The sequence below is a fragment of the Danio rerio genome, chromosome 22 (assembly GCF_052040795.2).
Source record: "Danio rerio strain M-AB ecotype USA chromosome 22, GRCz13ab, whole genome shotgun sequence".
NCBI classification, from domain to species: Eukaryota; Metazoa; Chordata; class Actinopteri; order Cypriniformes; family Danionidae; genus Danio; species Danio rerio.
In genome coordinates, this window is record NC_141042.1 from 40,068,610 (window position 1) to 40,085,075 (window position 16,466).

At 38.6% G+C, this 16,466-nt stretch overlaps 1 protein-coding gene across 22 annotated transcripts in view; it reads right to left on the reverse strand.

Annotated features, from left to right (window-relative positions):
• The window catches only part of atp11b (ATPase phospholipid transporting 11B), a 110,384-nt gene that overhangs the window by 16,759 nt on the left and 77,159 nt on the right, over positions 1 to 16,466 (reverse strand). For 10 of the 22 annotated variants that reach the window (XR_015520992.1, XM_087302208.1, XM_087302198.1 and 7 more), the window contains 5 exons: positions 15,858 to 15,985; positions 14,626 to 14,764; positions 10,569 to 10,634; positions 10,385 to 10,488; positions 6,746 to 6,911 (listed from right to left, as the gene is read on the reverse strand). Coding sequence is in view for 20 of the 22 variants with exons in the window: in XM_087302208.1 (XP_087158334.1) it covers positions 6,746 to 6,911; positions 10,385 to 10,488; positions 10,569 to 10,634; positions 14,626 to 14,764; positions 15,858 to 15,985 (603 nt within the window). In the remaining 2 variants the exon portion in view is untranslated. 22 annotated transcript variants of the gene reach the window in all.

The window sequence follows — 16,466 nt, forward strand, 5'->3', positions numbered from 1 at the left end:
AACCCACACCAAGATGGGGAGAACATGCAAACTTCATACAGAAATGCCAACTGGCCCAGTCGGGACGCTAACCAGCTAAGTTATTTAGGTTTCAGCTAATTATTTATTAATAATTATTAATACTTTAAGTCCGTATGACTAATGTAAGTGGATTTGACTAGTCTTCATTTGATTGAAGGCAGTGAGATTTTATTTATTACAGTGTACTTGTATCGGAGTGTGTAGTTTGAATCTGACACAAGACGACATGCATAAATGAAGGCACTTCAGGCAGAGATTAGATTAGAAGTTTCCAGCAGATGGATGTTAGGATCTAAGCCTCATGCCAGTGTTAAGTGCCGCATCACAGGCACAGCAAGTGTCCCATGACAGGATGGTCCGGGGTGATGTTGGTCACATACTGTAAACACACAATAGACGGGGTTGAGCACTACCTAGGGGATGGGTTTGGCTGCACCAGAGGCGGAGGAAAAGCAGCGATCAGTGGCCGATTGTCCTCCCCTCTGCTCCCGATTTCAGCAGTGTCATATTCTGAGCTGACTGAAACCTTATCCGCTTCCATCTGGAAGGACAAAACAGCGCGGTGAGTCTCCCGGACGGATGACAACAGAAGAGAGGTGAACGAGCACGAAACTGCCCCACATCCACTGCCAGAACTGAAGGCGCTTTGTTCCAAATGCTAGTGAGCTGCTCTCCTGATCACAGCACTGTTGTGTGGGGAAGATTTAGGAAGAATCACTACACATGTGTCACCAATGTTCATGTGTTTGCTATGTATTTTTACATTTAACGTAACTCTGTGGGGGAGGCGAGGCAATTGAGTGCTATCGCAGACTCGCTAATTTGGTAGCCCAAGAGTGGTTTGACATTACAGTACATAAATAAATACATAACGATAATAATACTAATAAACAATTAAACATAAAAAAAAGATGTTGCTGCTTGTTTGAACTAATGTTTAAAGTTTAAAATGAGCTTAAGATAATTCTTGAGTATTTTTGGGACAACTTCATTGTTTTTTGTTCAATCTACTTATGTTTGTAAAAACAATTGTCAACTTAATCAATTTGTGTTCGGACAACATGAAGGAACAGTGTGGAAGCCAGCGTTTTTTACAGTGTATAAATTAGTGTTGGGCTGTTAATGTGCTGTTAACGCGAGACTTTAATCATTTTATTGAGGCTGTTTACACTAGTGCGTTTTAGTTTTAAAACGGCGTTTTAGATCAAAAACGATCAGCGTCCACACTAGCGTTTCACCTAGCGTCTCTGAACATATCTCCGTCCACACTACGCCACCAAAAACGTATATCACGTGACCATTCGCACACTCTGGGCATGCGCGTTCTAGTATAAACAGAAAACATGCATCTCACTCGGCATTTGGTTATTGTTAGTCAACAAACGCCGGTTGAACATTTAACGCGATGGCAAAGAAAGCAAGAGAGGTATTTTTGTGGACAGACGACGAGGTCGAGTTACTAAACGTAACAAATGAATAACTGCACAATGGCGCCTAAAACAGACAATAGTGCAAACAACGCTCCCATTTCTGTGTCCATGTTGTTGTTTACAGTACTGTCTTCCGGTAGCGGTAAAGCCATGTGTTATAGTCATGTGATAGAGGCTTGACGAATAAGGGAAGGATACGCAATGACACAAAAGCCCCAATCAGGTAGCGAATCTCAGCAGCCCCGCCTCTGTTTTCAAATGTCTGTTTTTCCTCATCCACACTGAGACGGAGCAGCAGCGCTTCAGAATGAAAACAGCCTCTCCAGCATTTTCAAAACGCTCTGTTTTAGGCGCTCAAGAACTCCGGCATTGTGTGGACGGATGGCGTAACCGTAGCAAAGCTTCTTTGTTTAAACGGGGCCTGAGACTGAGTTACCTGGATGGGAGACCACATGGGAAATCTAGGTTGCTGCCGGAAGTGGTGTTAGTGAGACCAGCAGGGGGCGCTCAACCTGTGGTCTGTGTGGGTCCTAATGCCCCAGTATAGTGACGGGGACTCCATACAGCACAGTGAGCGCCGTCTTTTAAAGGCCGGAGGTGGTTAGTAATGAGTTGCATTTACTTGAGTAAAAATGTTGGGTAACGTGTACTTTTGAGTACATTAAAAAATGTGTACTTTTACTCAAGTAAACGAATAGAGATCAATCATTACTCTTCGCTACATTTGGCGGCGTTCCTCTGTTACTGTCAAAAGATAATGAATAGGATTTATATAACTTGTTTGCAAGTGTTGCGAGGCGCCGCAGTGGAGAGATTGTGTCGCTTTCGGTTAGAGCGCGTGTGCTTATGTTGGAAGGATGGCTAAAATCGAGGAAGACGCGATTGAAATGCGGCCATGCTATGGCCATCTGCGGTTTTGAGAAGGACGGTCACGCTGTCTGTGTAAGGAGTTTATTGGACCAGGTCACCTATGGCCTCAAGTTCAGTCGATGCTTTTACTCCAAGATATCAACAAGAATAGCTTGATAATGCGACGCACACTATACTGTAAATCGAACTGACATCGCAACATATACTTGAATTACAGCTCCAACCTGAACAAACACACAGTGGTAAGTGTCAAAGGCTCCGTTTACACTGTCAGGTCTTGATGCGCAATTCTGATTTGTTGCCTGTCTGTTTACATGTTCTTTTAACTGTGACCAATACTGTATCTGATTCACATATTTACATTTATACAATTTACGACGTCACGCATGCATAAAAGCAGGTTCTAGCATCTGCGCCACACTTACCATGGTACTTTTTTACTCTTACTCGAGTAAGCGTATTTACTTGAGTAAATATTTCTGCAAGTACTTGCACTTTGACATGAGTTTAGATTTTGGATACTCTTCCACCTCTGATAGCGGCAGATCACTGGGTTTTGGAACAAAGCTGATTATCTCAAACGCCAAACTCAGAGTTTTATCAACTTCCTGCAGTGTGTGGGACTGGAGATCACTTTCTGTGCTCATTGATAGACTATAAAATCATTTAGGGAGCATGCGATCCGGATAACACTTATATTCTTAAATGCCGTGTATACAAAGCATCCGATGGGGCTGTGAGCTGAAGCCCATGCAGCACGAGGAAGCGTCCTCAAACATGCTCATTTGTGACCCTCAGAGTCGTGCACTACAGCAGGAAACAGGTTTTGCATGCAGGGTGAACAGTTAGACCCGTGTGTGGTTCATCTCTCTGGGTTATCTTGTTAGTTTCGTCCACCGCATGCAGTGTGAGGGTGTCTCTCCTACTCTACCTAATCTTGCCCAGCTGATTCTTGGCTCGGGACAGAGGCTGAAGCGCGATGAAGTCGTCACCTATAGCCACGCGGTTGGTGTACATCTACAGAACACACACACATAGAGAGGGGCAGTAGAGAGGAGAAAGAGTCACATGTGAAGTAATACACACACACACACATACAAGCTACAGAGCACTAACCACACACATTCAGAAATGACAGACAGGAAACAGGAAACAAGCAGCAGAAGCAGAGAGAGAGAGAGAGAGATCTTGAAAAGTATCGGGTGTCATCCGCAGGACAGCAGATGCTGACGCCACAGACCTGTGCTGCAGCAGAGACCACAAAACACACTGACAGACAATAGCTGTGTTTCCATACACATATTTACATGCACATTTTCTAATATCGCATTAAATAATGCTTGATGATGAGCGATTACGCGCATTTGAAATTCAGTGTGTGTTAGGGGTGACCTGTGCCTCAACCGCTACAAACTAATCGCTGTGATCCAAATCAGTGTTTCCCAAAGCTGTTCCTGGAGGCACAGCAGCACATAGTTTGGATGTCTTCCTTATTTGATCCATTCATCTCAGGTTTTGGAGTCCCTCTATTGTTCTGATGAGCTGGTTCATGTGTGTTTGATTAGGGAGAGACACACTTTCTGACAAAGGTCTGGTTGTGGATGCCAGGTGTGAGAGCAACAAATAATAACCTGACTTCTAGTTGATCATTTGGAAAAGTGGCAGAAGGTGGATTTCTCTGAGGAATCATCTGTTGATCTGCATCAATCATCACCAATACTGCTGAAGACCCACTGGAACCAGCATGGAGCCAAGATTCTCACAGAAATCAGTCAAGTTTGGTGAAGGAGAAATCAGGGTTTGGGGATGCATTCAGTATGGGGGCGTGAGAGAGATCTGCAACATCAACAGCCTGAGGTATCAAGACATTTTACATTACAAACCACAGTAGAGGGACAATTCTCCAGCAGGATAGCGCTCCTCCTCATACTTCAGCCTCCACATCAAAGCTCCTGAAGGCAAAGAAGGTCAAGGTGCTCCAGGATTGGCCAGCCCAGTCACCAGACATGAACATTATTGAGCATGTCTGGGGTCAGATGAAGGAGGAGGCATTGAAGATGAACACAAAGACTCTTGATGAACTCTGGGAGTCCTGCTGAAGGCTTTCTTCTTCATTCCAGATGACTTTATTAATCAGTGATTTGAGTCATGTCAGAGATGTATGGATGCAGTCCTCCAAGCTCATGATGGAGTCAGACACAATATTCATTCTGTCTCCACTGCAGCAGGACTTTATATTCTATACTGGACATTATTTCTGTTCAGTGATGAGACTTTAGTCTGAGCAGAGTCAGATCTTACTGTCCTAATCAAATCATTCATAATCAAGATATGATCACATTTTATTGTGCTCAAATAAGCAAAATCTAGAGGCCTTTACCTTTTATATAAGCCACTTCTGATACCAAACGATCAACTAGAAGTCAAGTTATTATTTGTTGTTCCTAAAGGCGACAAGACTTTTGTCAGGAAGTGTATTAAACAAAGGTCATTACAGTTTGTTGGCTTTTTAATTAGATTTTTCTTCATTTATTTCTTTTTTATTCTGAACACTGTTAATCATGTGTCTTGATTCATGTAATCATGTAATCTTGCCTACCAGCAAGCTCTCTGAGACGTTTACAGTACATTCAAAATTCTGCTGCACGGGTTTTAACACACTTCTTCGCGCCATCATATCACCCCTGTACTTCAGCAACTTCACTGGCTTCCTGTTCAATCACGTATTGATTTTAAGACTCTGGTTTTAACATACAAAGCAGTGCATGGGCTAGCACCCGACTACATTTGTGACCTGGTTACTCTGGCCACTCCCACCCGTAGTCTTCGTTCCTCATCTGCAATCTTGCTGTGTCAGCCACGCTGTAAACTGAAGACTATGGGTGGTCGTGCTTTTTTGTACAGTGCGCCTAAGCTATGGAATGGCCTACCCACCAGCATCAGGAATGCTGTTTCTTTGGATTGTTTTAAGAAACTTCTTAAGTCTTCTTGAAGTCTTCTTAAGACCCTGTGGACACCCTGTATTATTCATGGAATTATGTCGCTTTTAACATTTTTAAAACCATTCGATATCATTAGCCCCATTAAGAAATAATTTGTTTACGATTGTCAACCAAACAAACTGCTGTTGTCTATTGCACTTTCAGCTGAATACTAGTATCTCAAAACATTAGGGGTGTAATTGATCAACCATGATTCGCATGGATCACAACCCATGGTTCAGATAATGCTTTTTTATACTTGTAGATAATTCCTAAAATTGTAACGATCGCAGAGAAATCGCCTCTCTTGCCATTTAAATCACATGTATGAAAGCATTTAGGCTTTCCTGTAAAATATAATGATGATGTAAGAAGTTGTGGTGGGATATTCAGGATGTGGTGGGTTTCTCAGGTTATTAAAGGTGTTTTCTGTCACTGCTTGTTTAGCCTGCATTAATGCATTCAGTGTAGGATTAATCATTAAAAGATCAGGATCTCAACACCCACGCAACATCAACTATGAATGATGGTGATTTGCATATGCTTATTAATCCTTCCAATCGCTGCATTCAAATCTGTTAAATTTAAAAGACGGCAATATCAAGAAAGAGATTCAGTCTTTAGTCTTTTGAGTAAGTTATGAAATTACAAACAGTCAAATAACACAGCAGTACTGGGAGAGCAGCTTATAGTTCAGATAAAACCACTGATGTTTATGGTAAAGTTTAAAATCACCGTCATATGCATTTAACTTGATGCTCAAAAGTGAAAGTTGTAGGCTGCAATTGCATTATTTAACCAGTAGGTGGCGCCAACCAGCCATCAAAAATATGCCACTGAATAATTCTTCAAAAATGATCATCCAGCGACAAAACGTGAAGTTTTATGAGTGAATAACTGAATCATTTATCGGAAATGGGACAAAGTATAAATATGGGTTGTACAAATTCTGATGTTAGATTTCTACATTGAGCGTTATCAGCAACAGTAGAAGTAGCAGTGAACTTTTCACAGGACTGAATATTTTACCATTTATTTTTATTCAGCTGAGTATTTCTTTATATTATTTTAAATTAAATTTCAGGTTCTACGTTCTGTTTGTTAAAACTAAAAGTAAGCATACTAAATTTGTCTCCTCTTTTTGGCAGATCCACAGAATGGTTCGATCCATGACTAAAAAAACCATTATGTGATCCAAACCGTGAGATTTGTGGTCCGTTTCACAACGGATATATTATACGGCATGGCAAAGATGAAAGCATGAGTTATCAGAAATTAGTTTTTAAAATGATTATCTTTAAAAATGCATTGAAACAAATCTTCTCTCTGTTAAACATCACTTGTGAAATATTTTAAAAGAAATCAAATTCAACAGCACGGCGAATAATACAGACTTCAACAGTACACGTCAATAACATCAGCATACATTAAACAGTGCTCTACCTGAGATTTCTGCGTGCTGGTGGGGTGCAGGTGCCGGTAAAACACCTTCTTGATGACGTCAGGAAACAGACAGGTGATGATGATGATGATGATGGCGAACCAGGCCGAGCCGCTGGACAGAAGCTGGACGAAGACGAAGTACATGTCCTGCGTGTGAAGGAACGGCCTGACGGAGAAAAAAACCAAACATCAATTATTCTCCAATCAGTGGAAATCAACAAGCGTTTGATGTCGCTGTCAAATACACAACTAATGAGCAAGCGGGTAATTGTTTGAGGGACGGAGCCAAATATTGAGCTCTTGAACTGAGCGATCACAGAGAGCAGATCCAGAGACCAAGAAGAAACTGTTATCACTGGGAAATCAACAACCTATCAATAAACACCATTTAGAAGAGAAAATACCAGATTTGGACATCATTCCTGAGCAGTGTTGGGTAATCAAAAAAAAGGTAATTCATTACTAATTACATTGTTGGTCAAGATTTACAATAAGGCTAATGTTAGTTAATGGATTCACTAGCAAAAGATCAAAAGAAAATCAGCACACTGCCACTTTAGCTCTCGAAAATCTTTTTAAAGTCACGTTTCGACCTGCATGGTCTTCATCAGGATAAACAATTGGAGAGCTCGAGAAATAGTAGCACAGCTCCACACATATAATCACCTATAATCTTGATGCTTCTGTGGGTCTCGTCTATCAAATCTGAGCTTTATTTTGTATTTTTATTGGATTCGGCTCAGGTGATTGGCTGGGCCATTCTACAGCTTGTTTTTCTTTCTCTGAAAGCATTTAAGAGTTTCCCTGGCTGTGTTTTGGATCATCGTCTTGCTGAAATGTCCACCCTGGGTTCATCTTCATCCTCCTGCTAATGTAGATGCTGGACTGAAGCAGCTGATGTTCATTTACACTGAGGAAGAGCAGAGGGTTGCTTAAGAACTACTGAGAGATTTCAGCTGCTGTCTGGGCTTTCACTGTTTTGCTACACCTTCATTTCTTCATGTGTTCAATTTCCTGGTGTCATTTCATTATAGTACACCGAACTTTATTTGTAAGCTAATTAAATTTGTTTTCTTTGCATATATGGATTTCTTTGGTTGCTACCAACATCTGGTGAACATTTCAAGTCAACAGCACTTTTAGAAATGTGTTTTCTGAGAAACGGTGACGTGTTCAATACTTATTTCCCCCGCTGTATATCATCAAACTGAATTTTATTTTTGCAAGCCTGTAACCACATATTTAGGGGTTGTAATTTAATAAAGCAGCAAGGAAAACTAGCAATTTGAACATCTGCAAAAACAGATTTCTTCCAGACATATGATCTACGACGTTTATTTGAGGACCGGGAGGGAGACGCGTGATTTCCGAGATTATAACTCGTTTTCGGGTGTTCTAGAGTCTCTGTGCATTTGCGGGAGACTCCCGAAACTTCCGGGAGACTTGGGATGTCTGTTGAATGACCTCCCGCCCCACTCAATTCTCTCTTCGTATAGCCGTATGCCTATTACATATCCATAAATCACTGGGATATAACCACGCTCGGATCGTATCACTTTCTCACTACAATCGATCCGCTCCAGAGTTCGTTTCAATCGAGCTGAGTCCACCTCATTCAAGCGATCTTGGAGCGATTGTTTTGGCGCAGATCCGAGTGCGATTGGTGGTTTCACATATGCCAAACGAACCGCGCTAACTGGGCAAACGAGACAGGCTCTGAAACAAAAGTCTAGGTGTGAAAGCACCCTAAAAGGTTTTAATAAATGGGCCAGACATTTTTGACTTTGCATACCAAGAGGCTCAGGAAATGTTCTTCTAGAAGCCCATAAAGATACAGCGCAGTGACAAAAGCTGCACAGTTTGTGAATAAAACCCAAGGTGTCCATATCCGGGACCAGGCCGTATCCTGAGCTGCTGCTGCACTGGTGGTCATGGGGGAGAGCATGAGACTGATTCCAGGGACAGACGAGTCTTCACTGAGGCCAGCTTCCAGCCTCCACCGCTGAGACTGCAGCTCTGCACAAGACTTTTGGCCAGCGGAGAAATTAAAATGGTCGTGCCGAACTGAGTCTGGTTTCTCTCAAAGTTTTTTTTTTTCTTTACTCAGCTATCAGTGAAGTTTTTTTCCCTCGCCGCTGTCGCCACTGACTTGCATGGTTCAGGATTGGTAGAGCTACGCATCGATGAATTTGCTCTTCAGTGTTTGAACTTTCAGTAATGGCTTTAAACCACACTGAACTGAGCTAAACTGAAATGAACTTAAACACAAAATACTGAACTACCCTGATCCAGTTACTATGACCATTTAATGACACAATCTACATTGTAAAAGCGCTATACAAATAAAGCTGAATTGAATTAAAAAGATCTAAAATAAACGTTCATTTACAATTTACAGTTCAAATAGCTGCTCAGTTATTTACTGCTGTCATTAAAAGACCAGGGGCCTCATGTACGAAGACTTGCGTGGAAATCTTACTAAACATTGCGTACGCACAAAGCTGTAAATGTGCGTACGCAGAAAAAATTTCAGATGTATGAAACACTGCGTACGCCGAATCTCACGCATATTCTTTTGTACATCTGAATGAACGTGAAACTGAGCGCAACATGCACGAGCACAAAACCCCTCCCTGCCTCCTCCCCCGTATGAATATGCTAATGACTATGCTAATGGAAAAACCTAACGAAAAAGCAACGGCAAAAGCAAGCAAAAAGAGACACTTTGAACAGAATGTGATTTGGAGGTGCTGCTTTCGGAGGTAGACCGGAGGAAAACAGTGTTATTTGCAAGTTTGTTCTCCGGAATTAACAACAAAAGAAAAAAATAGAGAGTTTAGCTAATGCGGTTAACACAGTTGGGTCTGAACATCGCACTGAATGAATTAAAACGAAATAGTATCATTTATAGGTGTAAAATGTTGCAATACCCACAACAGTCTCAGTGGCGCAGCTCAAAACGTTCGAGCTTGAACGCGGTTCGAATCCAGCGTCTGATAAACTCCTTTTTCTTTATTCCCCCGCTACATATCAGATTTTGCCTACTATTTATCACGAGAAAGACAAGTAGGAATCATCAATAAGTCTGTGCATCATACTTTATTTGCACATTTATTGAATGGAAATATTTCTGATTCATGCAAATTCATCTTCAGATAGTGTCTTTATAGTAGATCGCTCAGATTACATTGGGAAAACAGGCGACCGCTGCAAATTGTGCTTTAATGTTTAGCTGCTCAACTGTATGGTATGGAAACCTTATATACCTGCTAGATGAACCCGTCTCATACAGCTGCCATAGCAAGGCTCAGACACTTTGTAGAGAGGAATTTAACACAACTGCCTTTAGGAGTCGCCAATGGAAATAAAACAGACACGCACAAAAAATGCGCGTACGCCAGCCAGAAAGCTGCCGTGAAGCTGTACACATTCCCACGTTCAGTTCATTGTTAGTAAATCCAAACGTGAGCGATTCTGAGCGTGAAACCTGGCGTACACAAAGTTTTTGTGTGTACGCAGCGTTGATACATGAGGCCCCAGGACTCCTGGTGTCAGAGTGATTCTGAACAGCTTAGAGGAAACACTGAAGCTTGTTTTCCTGCAGGTGTCATTATGGTTTTATCACGTGCGATACAGTACCAGATGATGCCGCCGTAAAACAGGGAGAAGATGAAGTAGAAGGCGATGGAGCCCCACGTGACGAAGTGATTCATCCACGTCCAGAAGTGTGTCTCTAAGGCCAGCTGTGCAGAAAACACACACAGGTGAAGCTCACGGCTCACTCACACACACTCAAACATGCAGCATCTGTGTGTGAACGTACCTTCAGTGTTACCGTAATAACCATCACAGTGAATACTAAAGTGCCAAACGTCCAGTTTCCAAACATCTGCAGAGAAGAAACAGATCTTAATGACAGTCTCCAGTTTTCAGCTCAGTTCAGCTCTTTGCTTTGTTAAAGAGGGCAGATGATGCGTTGTGGTTTTGCTTTAGTGTGACTTACAAATTAAACTTACAAACTTTAAGAAGTCTTATTTCAGTACAATTTTATATATTTTTAATATATTCCAAGAAAGTCAGTTAGCATAAGTTAGCATAATGCTAATACAAAGGCAGATGTTACTAATGCAAGCATCTGCATTACAGTTTGAAATATTAGCATTATGCTAATCTACAGGCAGATATTACTTTTGTAAACATCTGCGTCACAGTTTGAAATGTTGGCATAATGCTAATCTACAGGCTAATCTACATTATTTCTGTAAACATCTGTGTCAGAGTAAAGACATTTACTTCCTTAAACGTCTACATTCCGATTTTAAATATAAGCATTATGCTAACCTACTCTTATATCAGTTATCATGTTAATCTAGTATTGTTGTTTAACAAACATCAACGTCTGTAACAATTTAAAATACTAGCACAATGCTAATCCAAAGGCAGTTATTATTTCTGTATGTGTACGTCATAATGCTAAATATTAATATAATGTTAATCCTAAAGCATACATAAATTAATCAGATGTCTACATAACACGTTTAAATATTAGCATAAAGCTAGATACACAGATATTACGGCAAAAGACAAAGTATAAACATTTCTAATATTGATATAAATGTTTATATATATATATATATATGTGTTTATATATATATATATATATATATATATATATATATATATATATATATATATATATATATATATATATATGTCTATATATATAGACACACACACACACACATACATATTTGTTTGCAAATGCTTTAGAAGCAAAATGGCTTCTATAAAAATAACAGTTACACTTTAAACAAACAATTAAGATGTTTGACCTATCACAATGCATGTCTCCGAATGTCTGGGAAGGAGGAGCTTATATTTACAGCTTTACACATTTCCTTAAACCAATTTAATAAGAGGTAACAAACACATCATCACATGGCCTCTTTAACATGCTGCACGAGTGGCTCATCATCACGAAGCTTTCAATTCATCCAAATAAAACAGCAGCAGTCATGATCATTGCTCGATGGTTTTATACCAAACTGTCGGAAGCCTTTTCTATGGAGCCAGATTAGTCTGAAAACTAATACATTACCAAAGATAAATAGAATTCAAAAAATGTGTTTTGGATTTAGGAACAGGATTTTAGAAATTTATGAAATGTTATGAATTTAAGAATTGTGTTTTGAATTTACGAATTGTGATTTGAATTTACAAATTGTGTTTTAAATTCATGAATTTTGTTTTGAATTCACAAACTGTTTTAAATTTACGAATTGTGTTTTATGCATTCATGAATAGTGTTTTTTGAATTGATGAATTTGATTTACATATTTCTAAACTTTATTTATAATTTATGAATTGAATTTGCGTATTTCTGAATTGTGTTTTAAATTTATAAATTGGATTTACATATTTAGGGACTGTACTTTGAGTTTACTAATTGGATTTGCGCATTTATGAATTGTGTTTTAAATTTACGACTTGTTTTGTGCATTTATGAACTGTGTTTTGAATTTACAATTTGTTTTGCGTATTTATGTAGCGTGTTTTGAATTGAAGAATTTTATTTGATCATTTATGAACTGTGATTTGAGTTTACGAATTAGATTTGCATATTTATGAATTGTGTTTTGAAATTAACGAATTGTGTTTTTTTAGTATTTGTTAATTGTTTTGAATTAAATTGTGTTTTATGTATTTATGAATTGTGTTTTGAATTTTTAAATTTGATTTACATATTTATAAACTGTACTTTAAATTTACAAATTGTTTTGTTTATTTATTAACCGTTTTGAGTTTACGAATTGGATTGCATATTTACGAATTGTGTTTTGAGTTTACAAATGTTTTGTGTATTTATTAACTGTTTCAAATTTACAAATTGTGTTTTGAATGAACAAGTTGTATTTTATGTATTTATGAATTGTGTTTCAAATTTATAAATTGGATTTACATATTTATGAGTTCTACATTGAATATACTGTATACGAACTGGGTTTGCCTATTTATGAACTGTGTTTTTCGTTTATGAATTGGATTTGCATATTTATAAACTATGTTTTGAATTTACAAATAGTGTTTTATGTATTTATGAATTGTGTTTCGGGTTTACAAATTAGATTTGTGTATTTACAAATTGCATTTCGAATTTGTGAACTGAGTTTTGTAAATATATCATTTCTGAGACTGATCTGGCTCCATGATTTAGTGTGATGCAAAAACGTGAGCGAGGGAAGCTGTTCCAAACCGTGCCCAAACTCACCCTCCTAATTGAGCATGGCACAGAATCAAAAGCATGGAGATCCGAGCCACTCATGCAGCGAGTGCTAAAACTCCTTCATAAAGACAGCTGCTCATTACGAACACGCATGCATCAACTGGAACACACTCAACGCTTACCAGTTGCCTGTTAGCTCGCAAAATCTGAGAGCATGCAGAGCAGGAAGAGAAAGAGAGAAGCAAGAAAAAAAGAGAGAGAATATGGATAAGTAGTAAAAGCCGACATCCACTGACACCTAACCGAACGGTACAAAGTGCCAGATAACGCTGTAATTAGTTGGAGGATTGATGCTGTGTGTCTGTAAGCTGGAGCAAATCAATAGTCACTAAGACTAAGTCACGGTTATTAACGTCTAAGTGCATTCATTATCTTAAGCGCTTCTGGCTGAATTATTTAGATTGCATTTCTGAGATCTATACGAAAAATCTGGAGGCTGGGCGGTATGGCTGAATATATCGTGACCGCCAAATAAACTCTCAAATAGGGCTGGATGATTAAAAAAACACGAGTAAAATAACTTACTCGTAAAGTATAATTTACTGTAAAATAACAGATATTAAATAACAGAAATTTACTGTAAAATAACTGATATTAAATTGCAGAAATTTACTGTAAAATAACAGATATTAAATTGCAGAAATTTACTGTAAAATAACAGATATTAAATTACAGAAATTTACTGTAAAATAACTGATATTAAATTACAGAAATTTACTGTAAAGTAACGGATATTAAATTGCAGAAATTTACTGTAAAATAACGGATATTAAATTACAGAAATTTACTGTAAAGTAACTGATATTAAATTACAGAAATTTACTGTAAAGTAACGGATATTAAATTGCAGAAATTTACTGTAAAGTAACGGATATTAAATTACAGAAATTTACTGTAAAATAACGGATATTAAATTACAGAAATTTACTTACATTTCTGATTAATTTCTATTATTCAACATATTTTATTTTACAGTTAATTTCTGTAATTTGACAGCCGCAATTTTACGTTTTCTTAGCACCAGACCTTACTGTCCTAAAGAAATCATTAATAATCAAGGCATGATCACATTTTATTGTGCTCAAATAAGCAAAATCTAGAGGCCTTTGCCTTTCATATAAGCCACTTCTGATACCAAATGATCAACTAGAAGTCAAGTTATTATTTGCCATTCCTAAATCTTGGATGGGCGACAAGACTTTGGTCAGATAGCGTATATCATGAATATATCTGTTAACTCCTACTCTGTTCAACAGAATTGTGATTATACTGTTCCACACACCTCCAGTGCAAAATCAATTTGTTTAAGTAACTAAAATCAAAACACTTTGTCACAATTGTCTGCACTTTACCTGAAAACTAGACTAGATCCAGATTAGAGAAAGTTATCCAGATAGAATTTTTCACAATAAACAACACAAGACGGCAGTATTTGGCATATATATTCCTCCTCCTCCTGTTATGAGGATATCAAAAGACGCTCATGCTAGCAAAATAAGACTCTGCCACAAAACACACACACAAAAACATGAGCCTGAACGACAGAACAGGAAAGAAAGAGCAGATAAAGAGAAGAAAGGAAGTGTGAGATTCAGACCTGTCCGTTTCCCATCAGCGTGGTGTCTTCTCCCATCAGGATGTAGGACCCGAAGAAGAAGACGAAGGCATGGCAGAAGCCCAGGACGGTCCAATACAAAAAGGTTTTGAAGGACAGCAGGGAATTTTTACTGATGTCTCTGAAGAACGGAAAGAGCATATATATATATATATATATATATATATATATACACACACACACACACACACACGCAAACACACAACAGTTCTTTCTGGTTCTTGAATCTGATTGGCTGAGAACCGTGCGATATTTTGCCAGTAACATCACACAAAGGCCTCTTCGCCCTTCATCTCTGTGTATTACTCCGCCCACATACAGCCAGTTACAAGCAGAGGCGCTACAGTTTGACAAATATTACTGTTGTCAGACAACAAATGTACTTTTGAGGCTTTTTTAGTCGAGAATGTAGTTGTTTAGATTGCAACTATGCAGTTTATTTGCAAGAATAGTGCCTATTTTAAAATATTTACAATTTCTGAGAGCTCGTCGGCGACCAAAGACGGTTGAACGTTGTCCATCCACAAGATGGCGCCAGGACCGCATAATAAGCCCTTGCTTAGTGTGTTTTACTAAGCGCGAATAAGAAGCTGAAAAACGGAAGCGTCACAGTTTTTAAGGTGGACCGGATGAGTCAATAAGAAGCTGCGAATAAGAAGCTGAATTCAGCCTCGTCCCTCCTTTTTGCAAACACAACAGCAGTCTGGTAAGTTAGTGATTGTGCTGTTTTTTTTTCTAGGTTAATTATTGTGATATTGTAACGGTCGCTTAATGTTTGATATGCATTGTGTATAAAAGTCCGCTTTAAGAGGACTATTCCTGTGGTAGTTTTACCTTTGAGATGTAAGCATGCATGTATGGGAGCTCAGTTCAGTTCAGCGAGCTCTGAGGAGAAGTGTGTGATGGTCGCTCTACCGCTGTATTATACATTTATTTCAATAATGTACCATTTTATTTGCGACAGACGTTTGAGTGTATTAAGGGGCCAATAGAAAGAGCTAAATACTTAAATCAAGGGGGGGGGGGCTAATAATTCGGACTTCATCTGTATATTGATTTGAATAACGATAGCATTACAATTACGACCAATTATGACCAAAATAATTGTGATTATGATTTTTCCCCATAATCGAGCAGCCCTAATTTTCATAGATGTGTGTGTGTGTGTGACAGTCATCTGTAGCATGTTGAAGCGCTGGTCGTGGGCTTTGTACCTGTAAAGTGCTGGTTTGCTCTGCAGAACGTGAGGATGCACCAGCTGCTCAAACAGACTGTACACCAGTATGGGCAGAGAGGTGAAGCAGATATTATACAGCGTCAGATACACGCTGTCATAGAGAGTCTGTCGAGCACAAGAGAGCATGTCAAACATCTGCAATGAAAACTGAGAAAAATCACACTGTTCATGTGGAGAGAAAGCACTGCGGAAATCAAAGAGAGAATTAAAACCAATAAACAATGAGGTTATTATCATTTTACTATAGAAGTTAATGAGTGCCAGCAACCAACATTCTTCAAAATATCCCCTTTTATGTTCAACAGAAGGAAAAAAAAGCCCATAAAGGTATAAAACCAATAAATAATGAGGAAATTGTCATTTCACTATGGAAGTCAATTGGTTCCAGCATTCAACATTCTTCAAATTATCTTCTTTTGTGTTCTATAGAAGCAAAAATAAACTCATGAAGGTATAAAACCAATAAACAATGAGGTTAGCATTTTACTATGGAAGTCAATAAGTGCCAGCAACAAACATTCTTCAAAATATTTTCTTTTGTGTTCAATACAAGGAAAAATAAACCTGTGAAGGTATGAAACCAATA